General features: G+C 40.4%; 1 protein-coding gene across 3 annotated transcripts in view; it reads left to right on the top strand.

The window, feature by feature from the left end:
* arhgef12b (Rho guanine nucleotide exchange factor (GEF) 12b) overlaps positions 1-12,508 on the top strand; it is a 127,367-nt gene that overhangs the window by 54,500 nt on the left and 60,359 nt on the right. For 2 of the 3 annotated variants that reach the window (XM_035779848.2, XM_035779847.2), the window contains exons 2-5: positions 1,866-1,886; positions 2,655-2,749; positions 8,928-8,987; positions 11,770-11,868. In XM_035779848.2, coding sequence (XP_035635741.1) covers positions 1,866-1,886; positions 2,655-2,749; positions 8,928-8,987; positions 11,770-11,868 — 275 coding nt within the window. The remainder of the gene's footprint in view (positions 1-1,865; positions 1,887-2,654; positions 2,750-8,927; positions 8,988-11,769; positions 11,869-12,508) is intronic. The other variant, XM_035779849.2, reaches the window with a different exon arrangement.

Raw genomic sequence — 12,508 nt, 5'->3', positions numbered from 1 at the left:
ATACCCAGATTAAGAATATTCCTGGACCAAAAAGCACTTTCAATAGATTCTCTCTTCAATGTGTTTTAATCTAGGTACAGGCCTGGGAAACCAGACTATTTTTGCTAGAACAATAAACTTTTTGCTTGAATTAACACTTCTGGAGTATAATGAATACTCAGGGAGAAAAAGGTGTATATTTACTCGCAGAGCGGGAGGTGTTTATCGAAGAAGGCAGGAATCATGGTCACAGGCAGGAAAACAGGCAGGTGAATCAAAACGAGGACTGACGGCTATAGCTGGTTCTCACAAACGAGCTAGGAGAAGGCTTAGTAGAGTCAAAACCAACAATACCTCAAAGGTACAAACAGAATGAACTGAACTAAAAAGGAGCTGGTGAGACCAGGTGAGTAACTAACACAGGTGAAATCAATTAACAAAAATGAAAGCCCGAGCTACGTTCAAGAACACAATGAAACAGAACACAAAGATTGACTATGAAAATAAATACAGAACCTTACATAGAGCTACAATACATTTTACCTCACAGGGGTCCAATTCCATACAGTTTGTGAAATTGAACCTGTGTTGAAAAAATTATTCTGAATGTCAAAGTGGAATTAGGTTTTTAGAAATGTTTAAAAATTAACAAACGAAAATGTATTGAATCAATAAGTATTCAACCCCTTTGTTATGGCAAGCCTAAATAAGTTCAGGAGTAAAAATGTGCTTAACAAGTCACATAATAAGTTGTATGGACTCACTCTGTGTACAATAATAGTGTTTAACATGATTCTTGAATGACTACCTCGTCTCTGTTCCCCGCACATACAATTAACTGTATGGTCCCTCAGTCGAGCAGTGCATTTCAAACACAGATCAACCACAAAGGCCAGGGAGGTTTTCCAATGCCAAGCAAATAAGTTATTAATTACACTTTGGATGGTGCACTGTGTCAATACACCTACAGTAGTCACTATAAAGATGCAGATGTCCTTCCTAACTCAGTTGCCAGAGAGGAAGGAAAACGCTCAGGGATTTCCCCATGAGGCCAATGGTAACTTTAAAACAGTTACAGAGTTTAATGGGTGTGATAGGAAAAATGATGGGTCAACAACATTGTAGTTACTCCACAATAATAACTTAAATGACAGAGTGAAAAAAAAACAAAAAAACATGCATCCTGCTTGCAATAAGGCACTAAAGTAAAATGTACTTTATTTAATGAATGCAAAGCATTATGTTTGGGGCAAATTCAACACAACACATCACTGAGTACCAGTCTTCATTTTTTTCAAGCATGGTGGCGGCTGAATCATGTTATGGGTATGCTTGTCATCGGCGAGGACTAGGAAGATTTTTTTAGGATGAAAAGAAATGGAATAGAACTAAGTAGAGGAAAACCTGCTAACCTGCTAACTATGAGACAAATTCACATTTCAGCAGGACAATAATCTAAAACACATGGCCAAATCTACACTGGAGTTGCTTACCAAGATGACATTGAATGTTCTGGAGTGGCCTAGTTACAGTTTTGACTTAAATCGTCTTGAAAATCTATGGAAAGAAAATGGCTGTCTGATGGTGATTCTAACATGTATTGACTCAGGGGTGTGAATACTAATGTAAATGAGATATTTCTGTATTTCTTTTTCAATAAATTTGCTAAAATGTCTAAAAACATGTTTTCACATTGTCATTAAGGGGTATTGTGTGTAGATGGTTAAGAAAAAAAGTATATTTAATCCATTTGGAGTTCAGGCTGTAACACAACAAAATGTGGAATAAGTTAAGGGGTATGAAGGCACTGTACACTTAGAACAGGGCTTTACCAATGACAAATAGTATAATAGTATTCTAATCCTTTCTCGTCTTTGTTTTCACAGGTTTTCCAAAAAAGCAACCAGGTCAGAGTTTTTTCCTTGCTTCGCAAATCTTTGTCTACATTGTCAATCACAAAGGACTACAATAATGACCTCAAGATGAACCAAAAACTAGAATGTCTTACCACAAAATAAATGATATGCCCCGAAGAGTTGGGTCACCTGGTATGCGTCCTAAATGGAACCCTATTCACTATTTAGTGTACTATTTTTGACCTGGCCCTGGTTAAAAGTATTGTATTAAATAAGGAATAGGGTTCCATTTCAGATGCTGCCCTGTATTTGAGTTGATTTAGTCTGATATTATGAGGCTTTTGGACACCATACCGTGCCTGACACCCTGATAAGCATGTTAAGATGACACCTCACGTATCTAGAATCAGATGGTGCAGTCTTCCTCCTAAGCCGCAGGGATTTGGCTCTCTATTTCGTCTGGTAAAGGGTCTAAGTCCCAGGTGTCTAATATACAGTATGTCTGAGAGAGTATTGTAACAGATAATATTAAAAGTATAATATAATGGGGTCGTTCCATGAATAGAGTGACATTTTAAGTATACATTTTTCACCAATATTGAAATTTAAAAGCCTGGTTAAAAACCTGCACAGACGTGCAAAATCTGGTGTCCTGTGTGTGTGTGTGTGTGTGTGTGTGTGTGTGTGTGTGTGTGTGTGTGTGTGTGTGTGTGTGTGTGTGTGTGTGTGTGTGTGTGTGTGTGTGTGTGTGTGTGTGTGTGTGTGTGTGTGTGTGTGTGTGTGTTTCTCACCATGCCATCTGTGTTTGTGTGTTCCCAGGACCCCTAGCATTCTCAGCAAGGACCACCCCCCAGACAAGAAACCCAAAAGTGACAAAAACACAGTCCCACCTGTGCATGAGTTTGACCCTACAGGTAAGTGCGCACGCACAAGCATACACACACACACAAACAACATAGGTCCTGCACACACAAACAAAAAGAAAACAGGACTTGCACACACTTGCAACATACACTCATTGAACAAACTGCGTAAGCACAAAATATAATACACACCTCAATCCATTTCAATGTCTAATCTAATTTTCCACTTGGTTGGTGCAGTGTATTACTGTCGGTCAGTTACTGGTGATAACTGTAATAATCATTTGACACAATATTAGCTACTGACCAAATAAACAAAATTATATGGGAATAGTAATTAACAGCTCCTTAAGTAGTGGAATGGAGTGGAAAGAGTTTCTGTTAGTGGCGAATCCTAACTTCATAGCGACCATTAATGCACATTGGGGTTGTTTCAAAATGAAAAGAAACTCTCACTGTTACTGTATTGTCTGATATAAGCTCAAGCCAATCACTGTTATTAGACCCTTTCAGACTGTAAACGTGTCATTGATCCTGTTGTAGTGTAGGTAGCACTCCGCTTCACTCACTCACACACATTAGATAATTGAATGTAAATTATGCAGCGTGTCGATGTGATAAATGCTGCGATGACATGCTATAGCCTAGGAGGGAGCTACAAGACACCAAACGGAAGACAACAAACCGAAGCAGGACGGGACTACCTGGACGTGTCAATAGGAAACGTTCGTTTTTGTTTTCCGTTGCAAAACGGTTTGCTACGCTGTGCACTAATGTATACGACCCTGGGAACGGAAAATGTTTTGCAAAAAAAACAATCGTTTCTTATTGGCCATGTTCACGTACTCCCTCCCTCTTTTTTTTCATTTGATACCTAATGAATAAGGACCCTGTTATTAAAGGTCCACTCTGGAGACTAGGGGTTAATGTTTGGTCTGGGGTGGGGGGGTCAAATGGGAGCACCGTGGCTCCCCAGCTGACAGCCAGATTAACAGCCAGCACCAGGCTGATGCTTATCTTCTGTTAGGCTGGGGAAACAGGAGCGGCAGCAGGATGAAACACAAACACACACACATGTACATACACACATTCAAACACACACAGTCACAATAATACTTTCACACTCGCACACACATCATGGCTGTTGGAGTCTGAGGATGAAACACACACACACACACACACACACACACACACACACTGGTTAATAGTGCGCTTTGAGCCCCAGTCATGTGATGAGGTAGTCTACTCTTCAGACAGACACAGCACCAAAATCCCTCCAATTTTACTGTAGGGTGCTAGCGGTCTAGTCTGTGTTTTGTGAATGTGCAATGAGCATACACAGATACGGTCATCCTTCCTAACTCAGTTGCCGGAGAGGAAGAAACCGCTCAGGGATTTCACCATGAGGCCAATGGTGACTTTAAAACAGTTACAGAGTTTAAGGGCTGTAATAGGAGAAATCTGAGGATGGATCATCAACATTGTAGTTACTCCACAATACTAATTTAATTGACAGAGTGAAAAGAAGGAAGCCTTTACAGAATGCAAATATTTAAAAACCTGTGTTAATTTTCTGTAATGCCTCTTACTGTAACGTCAATCAGAGGTGGAAGAAGGATTGGACCAAAGCGCAGCGTGGTAAGTGTTCTTGATGTAATATTTAAAGAAACGAACTGAACACTGAAATATAAAACAATAAAGTGAACAAACGAACGAACAAACGAACGAACGAAAACCGAAACAGTACCGTGTGGCCAAAACACTCACACGGAAACAAACACCCACAAACCAAAAGTGAAACCCAGGCTACCTAAGTATGATTCTCAATCAGAGACAACTAACGACACCTGCCTCTGATTGAGAACCATACTAGGCCGAAAACAGAAACCAAACATAGAAAAACAAACATAGACACCCCAACTCACGCCCTGGCCATACTAAAACAAAGAATAAAATAACAGAACTATGGTCAGAACGTGACACTTACCAGATGTTGGGCATTATTAGTGGATTTGCACTGCATTGTGCATGGTTAATTTGTAACAAAAAGGACATTTTGGTAGACTGACTTGAAAGCCAGATCAGTGACAATTGCAAAAAAGCAGGTTAAACTATTTTGATAAAATAATGAAATGATGAGTGGGTCTTATGTTTGTGGAAGACTTATATTTAGCTTAGGTATAATTTTACAAGCTTTGAATTCATTATATTATTCCTGACTGTTTGAAATGCAGTGAATTGATCTTTAATTGCGCAACAATTGTTATTTAACCTTTTTTAGTTTTTATCAACATATTTATCGTGCATTGGCCATAAGTTTGATTTTTAGGCCATATCGCCCAGCCCTAGTTGTAGGCCTGATAAACAACAGTGACGAATCAGCCTATAGAGAGGAGGTACAGTGCGTTTGGAAAGTATTCAGACTCCTCGACTTTTTCCAAATTTTGTTCGGTTTCAGCCTTATTATAAAATTGAATATTCTCATCAATCTACACAAAATACTTCATAATGACAAAGCGAAAACTGTTTTTTAGATATTTTTGCAAATGTATAAAAAATGTAAAACAGATACCTTATACGTTTTCAGGCCCTTTGCTATGAGACTCAAAATTGAGCTCAGGTGCATCCTGTTTCCATTGATCATCCTTGAGATGTTTCTACAACTTGATTGGAGTCCACCTGTGGTAAATTCAATTGATTGGACATGATTTGGAAAGGCATGCACCTGTCTATGTAAGGTCCCACAGTTGACAGTGCATGTCAGAGCAAAAACCAAGCCGTGAGGTTGATGACAGGATTGTGTCGAGGCACCAGCCTGGGGAAGGGTACCAAAAAATGTCTGCAGCATTGAAGGTCCCCAAAAAGGTCCCCACAGTGGCCTCCCTCATTCTTAAATGGAAGAAGTTTGGAACCACCAAAACTCTCCCTAGAGCTGGCTGCCCGGCCAAAGTTAGCAATCGGGTGAGAAGGGCCTTGGTCAGGGAGGTGATCAAGAACCTGATGGTCACTCTGACAGAGCTCCAGAGTTCCTTTGTGAAGATGGGAGGACCTTCCAGAAGGACAACCATCTCTGCAGCCCTCCTCCAATCAAGCCTTTATGGTAGAGTGGCCAGACGGAAGCCACTCCTCAGTAACAGTCCGCTTGGAGTTTGCCAAAAGGCACCTAAAGCGCTCTCAGACCATGATAAACAAGATCCTCTGGTCTGATGAAACCAAGATTGAACTATTTGGCCTGAATGCCAAGCATCACATCTGGAGGAAACCTGGCACCATTCCTACAGTGAAGCATGGTGGTGGCAGCATCATGCTGTGGGGATGTTTTTCAGCAGCAGTAACTGGGAGACTAGTCAAGATCGAGGGAAAGATGAACGGAGCAAAGTACAGAGAGATCCTTGATGAAAACCTGCTCCAGAGCGGTCAGGACCTCAGACTGGGACAAAGGTTCACCTTCCAACAGGACAATGACTCTAAGCACACAGCCAAGACAACGTAGAAGTGGCTTCAGGACACGTCTCTGAATGTCCTTGAGGGGCCCAGCCAGAGCCCGGATTTGAACCAGATCAAACATCTCTGGAGAGACCTGAAAATAGCTGTGCAGCGACACTCCTCATCCAACCTGACTGAGCTTGAGAGGATCTGCAGAGAAGAATGGGAGAAACTCCCCAAATACAGGTGTGCCAAGCTTGTAGCGTCATACCTAAGAAGACCCGAGGCTGTAATTGCTGCCAAAGGTGCTTCAACAAAGTACTGAGAAAGGGGTCGGAATACTTATGTAAATGTGATAGTTTTTTTTTCTACAAACCTATTTTTGCATTGTCATTATGGGATATGAGGGAGAAAAACGATTTAATCCATTTTAGAATAAGGTTGTAACATAATAAAATGTGGAAAAAGTGAAGGGGTGTGAATACTTTCCGAATGCACTGTATATATACAGCAATGTTCTAACTTCTATTTGAAAGCCTTCCCAGAAGAGGGGAGGCTGTTATAGCAGCAAATAGGAGACCAACTACGTATTAATGCCCATGATTTTGGAATAGAAATGTTTGGTGAACAAGTGTCCACATACTTTTGGTCATGTAGTGTATATCTCACAGGTTAAGAAACAATCGTTCAATAGCTCAACCTGTGCTGGTCCATGATATGCTGCCCGGTCTCTGAGACTTTAATCTGGGAGTTCTAAAGAGTTCGTTTTAATGTAAACTGTCCCGCAAGGAGGAAAGAACATGGCTTGCTGGTCGCTGATACAAAGAAAGTTAAGAAACATGTATCTTTATGCCTTCATTTTATTTGTCTGAGAGCCATTTTAGGCTTGGCTTTCCTCAGAATACTTCTTTTTTTTATTCTGCTTTTTAAAAATCATTCTTAACCTCAGTTACCTTTATTTCAGTTTAGTTGTTTTCAATGAAGCGTTATCTACATGTCCATACATAAATACATACAGTACCAGTCAAAAGTTAGGACACACCTACTCATTCAAGGGTTTTTCTTTATTTTACTATTTTCTACATTGTATAATACTAGTGAAGGCATCAAAACTATGAAATAACACATATGGAATCATGTAGTAACCAAAAAAGTGTTAAACAAATCAAAATATATTTTAGATTCTTCAAAGTAGCCACACTTTGCCTTGATGACAGCTTTGCACACTCCTGGCATTCTCTCAACCTGCTTCAACTGGAATTATTTTCCGACAGTTTTGAAGGAGTTCCCACATATGCTGAGCACTTGTTGGATGCTTTTCCTTCACTCTGAGGTCCAACTCATCCCAAACCATCTCAATTGGGTTGAGGTTGGGTGATTGTGGAGGCCACGTCATCTGATGCAGCACCATCACTCCCCTGCTTGGTAAAATAGACCTTACACAGCCTGGAGGTGTGTTTTGGGTCATTATCTTGTTGAAAAACAAATGATAGTCCCACTAAGCGCAAACCAGATGGGATGGCGTGTCACTGTAGAATGCTGTGGTAGCCATGCTGGTTAAGTGTGCCTTGAATTCTAAATAAATCACAGACAGTGTCACCAGCAAAGCGCACACACACCATCACACCTCCTCCTCCATGCTTCACGGTGGGAACCACACATGCTGAGATCATCCGTTCACATACTCTGCATCTCGAAAAGACATGGTGGTTCGAACCAAAAATCGTATATTTGGACTCATCAGACTCAAAGATAGATTTCCACCGGTTTAATGTCCATTGCTCGTGTTTCTTGGCCCAAGCAAATCTCTTCTTATTATTGGGGTCCTTTAGTAGTGGTTTCTTTGCAGCAAATCGACCATGAAGGCCTGATTCACACAGTCTCCTCAGATGTGTCTGTTACTTGAACTCTGTGAAGCATTTATTTGGGCTGCAATCTGAGGTGCAGTTAACTCTAATGAACTTATCCTCTGCAGCAGAGGTAATTCTGGGTCTTCCTTTCCTGTGACGGTCCTCATGAGAGCCAGTTTCATCATAGCGCTTGATGGTTTATGCTACTGTACTTGAAGAAACTTTCTTCAAGTTCTTGACATTTTCTTGATTGACTGACCTTCATGTCTTAAAGCAATGATGGACTGTCATATCTCTTCACTTATTTGAGCTGTTCTTGCCATAATATGGACTTGGTCTTTTACCAAATAGGGCTATGCTCTGTATACCACCCCTACCTTGTCACAACACAACTGATTGGCTCAAACGCATTAAGAAGGAAATAATTTCCACAAATGAGCTTTTAACAAGGCACACCTGTTAATTGAAATGCATTCCAGGTGATTACCTCATGAAGCTGGTTGAGAGAATGCCAAGAGTGTGCAAAGCTGTCATCAAGGCAAAGGTTGACTACTTTGAAGAATCTCAAATATAAAATAACACTTTTTTGGTTACTACATGATTCCATATGTGTTACTTCATAGTTTTGATGTCTTCACTATTATTCTACAATGTAGAAAATAGTAAAAATAAAGAAAAACGCTTCAAAGAGTAGGTGTGTCCAAACTTTTGACTGGTATTGTACATGCATTCAATAAAACAATTACTAATTGCAACAGAATTCAGACTGACTGCTCACACACTGTAAGGTAAGGTGTATAGTCACACTGGTACATGAAGATTCACTCTTTTTTTTGCCATGTTTTTTTCTCCTCCCAATGTTTTAGATTTTCTTGTCTTTTGCTCTGTTTTCTCCTCTGTGTGTCCTGGTTGTGTTTTTACGTTACCATGTGAACTGTGTCGTGCTGTACTAGACGTGCCTGTGCAGCTGTCTGGCTGTGTAGTAGCCGAGGGAAGCCCCTCCGAACCCTGTGGTAAGATGGTCTTAATGGCTGTGTCTCAAAAGTCTCTAAGTGTTATCTTTTTCTTGTCTCCTCTCCTTCATTTGATCTGAGGGAACAGGACAGTGGACAGGTGAAAACCCGATTCACTAGCACTAGGCTTTTTTTTCACCATAATAGCACCTATCCCACCTGTTAAGTTCAGTGCAAACAAAGGGAGTCAAGTGGAAGTTGCCGTTTTAGACTATTGAGATGCACCCCGTTCGTGTGTGGGGGCTGTTTTGTTTTGCGACGTCCCCAGTTCTTCTGCCATGTTGTTCACTAACATACTAACACGTACTAACACGAGTCCTACACCCCTTCGTTCTCCTTTTATTTCATCTTTATTGAACCATTGCCTCTCATTGCCCTGGCAGTGAACTTTCCCACAGTGTTGAGAAACATTGTCTGGATGTTTTAGTGTTACCTGGCCAGAACAGCGAGAAGGAAGATGTTTGGGTTGATGACGGAATGCTACCAGATGTTGAGGGGAGAGTTCAGCCGAATTACCTATTTATTTACATTTTCAAGGTTGGAAAGACTGAAATCCATGCTTTGGTGTTGTGAAGCTAGCTACTGCCCCTAACTGTTAATGTTATAATTTTCTAACCAAAAAAACAATGTAAATCAATGTCCCCCGGTTAGCATGCTTTCATTTTCATTCCCAGATCATTTTTTAAAGGGATTGTGTAGCCCAATAACTTTGAAGTGACTTTGATGTGATTTTGGCATGACATTGAATTTACTTAGTTTTTTGGCTATAAAATTGCCAAAACAGCAGGATTTTTTTCTGCATTGAAATGGGGCTTAGGTGAGGGGTTTGGCTGGGGTGTGGCAGTGGGCCTGGGCCATTAGCAAGGTCATCGACCCCTTTTTTTGGAGGCCCTCCTCTTGCTCGCAGAGACAAAATGTTGCTGTTTTAAAGCGAATTTCCTGCAATTCTACAGATTTTGCTATGGCTTATGCTTTGATCTTATGCCATCTGAGTGACTTAACAAAGTCAATGGGGGCCCCATGTCATGACAAAAATACTCCTGAATGCATCATTTTCTACAATTGTAGATTCTCCCTGACTGTTTTGCTTTTATTTTGGTGATTGTTAGTTAAAAATATATATATCTTATTTAAAAATATGTAGGTCCAATATGTTTTCTACATACGTTATATTAAGTTTACACTGAAAACCATTTTCCATCCCAAAAAGTATTTTCCAAAATAAGCCGGCCTGAAAAAAACTTGTACAGCCCATCCATGACTTTTCTATGTTGAGAAAAATGCTGTATAATATCAGTTAGTGTCAGTGTCTAGTTTAACAAAACCAAAGCAATGACTGCAGTCTCCTTGTTCCAAGGTAAGGAAACAAATATGTGAATAAAAACTGTGGCTGAACTGTCCATTAAAGTGCTTCAAAGTGAGACAGCACCACATTTTCTCACACATTTGCAATAATTTGAGTAATACGTTGATGATTACATCTGTTGCTGGGTTGCAACATTAGCCATTATTTGACAGTGCACAATTTCTTACTGTACCTCCTGCAACCTAGCCTCGTATGAACCATCCTGATCTTGAGAGCTTACATTCTGTTTTGCTTCACAGATAACGAATCAGAATGTAAGCTTGCGAGATCAGGATGGTTCGTACGAGAGGCTACCTGCAACCTGGACTACTGGTTTAATCTGCTTTTTCGTTTGGCTTTGTTTACAGTATGCACTCGCTGTTTATAATGATGATATGGTTTTGGATGAACTATAGTGTTAGTGAAACTCATCTGCAAGTTTACTGGTGTGGTGAATCAATGTCAATCTACGAATGTGAATCCGTGTGTCTCTCTCTATTTGAAAGTCAAACAACTCACAATCTGTGTTCAAACAAACATGACAGAGGGTGCTGTTGCCACTTGTGTCCTGATATCAATGTTCCACAAACAACATGTCTTTATGTGAGCATCAAACTGGGTTCCTAGAGGGTCATGTGTTATGCCATTATTTACAACAGCCTATCAGAGCATCATACGGATATTAAAGGGATAGTTTAGCAAAACTATTTCGATATTTGTTACCTTATCTTGAAAGCAGTCTATGGACAAGGAGTGATTGCAATCCACACTATACTTTTGTTTGTCTCTTTTGTGCATAGACTGCCTTCAAGTTCAGGGAACAAATATCTAATAGGCAATTTTTCAGAACTATCCCTTTAACAAAATGCATCCATCTATTAAAGGTTTTTGAAGAAGAGAGTGAAGTACTTTCACAACTGGGTAGTATTAAGTATTTGAAACCAGGTAATACCCTTGAGGTATCAATCATTCATTGCTGCCACTCAATAGAAGCTTCAAAAGCCTCATTATATATGCCATTTAGCAGACGCTTTTATCCAAAGCGACTTACAGTCATGTGTGCATACATTCTACGTATGGGTGGTCCCGGGAATCGAACCCACTACCCTGGCGTTACAAGCGCCATGCTCTACCAACTGAGCTACAGAAGGACCATGTTTCATCATCATCATTTTATAACAACGACTAGCCACAAAACAGACCTGATCTATTGAGTGAGTGTCTCCATCACCAAGGAGACACATTGCCTTATACCTGTATATAGGAAAACAGTTTGACACCCACATTGCATATTGTGCCCCATCACGCACACCCTGTCCCAACTCACCGTCCTTGATTCCTCTAACTGTGCCAGCCCGAGTGTATGTCTGTGTGTTGTTTGTGTGTGTGATGGTGTGTAACACAATATTTCTTTCTCTTCTGTCTGTCTATGTGTAGGGCTTGTCCAGCGTTGTGTGATCATCCAGAAAGATGAGAACGGCTTCGGGTTGACGGTGAGCGGAGACAACCCTGTATTTGTGCAGTTGGTCAAAGAGGGTAAGGCCTTTTCCATCCTATTCTAATCTACACCTTCCTGTTCCTTAGTCAATTCAATTATGATGAGGTATGGTGTGGCTTAATTGGTAAAGCATGGTGCTTGCAACAGCAGGTTCACTGGTGCGATTCCCACTGGGGCCACCCATATGAAAATATATGTACAGTTGAAGTCGGAAGTTTACATACACTTAGGTTGGAGTCATTAAAACTCGTTTTTCAACCATTTCATGTTAACAAACTACAGTTTTGGCAAGTCGGTTAGGACATCTACTTTGTGCATGACAAGTAATTTTCCAAACAATTGTTCACAGATTATTTAACTTATAAATCACTGTCTCACAATTCCAGTGGGTCAGAAGTTTACATACACTAAGTTAATAGGCTAATTGACATCCTTTGAGTCAAATGGAGGTGTATTTCAAGGCCTACCTTCAAACCTAGTGCCTCTTTGCTTGACATCATGGGAAAATTAAAAGAAATCAGCCAAGGCCTCAGGAAAAATTTGTAGACCTCCTCAAGTCTGGTTCATCTTTGGGAGCAATTTCCAAACGCCTGAAGGTACCACGCTCATCTGTACAAACATTAGTACGTAAGTATAAACACCATGGAACCACGCAGCCGTCACACCACTCAGGAAGGA

This window comes from Oncorhynchus keta, chromosome 11 (genome assembly GCF_023373465.1).
Source record: "Oncorhynchus keta strain PuntledgeMale-10-30-2019 chromosome 11, Oket_V2, whole genome shotgun sequence".
Taxonomy (NCBI): Eukaryota; Metazoa; Chordata; class Actinopteri; order Salmoniformes; family Salmonidae; genus Oncorhynchus; species Oncorhynchus keta.
Note: the sequence above shows the minus strand (reverse complement) of the source record. Positions and strands in the feature narration are given on the sequence as shown.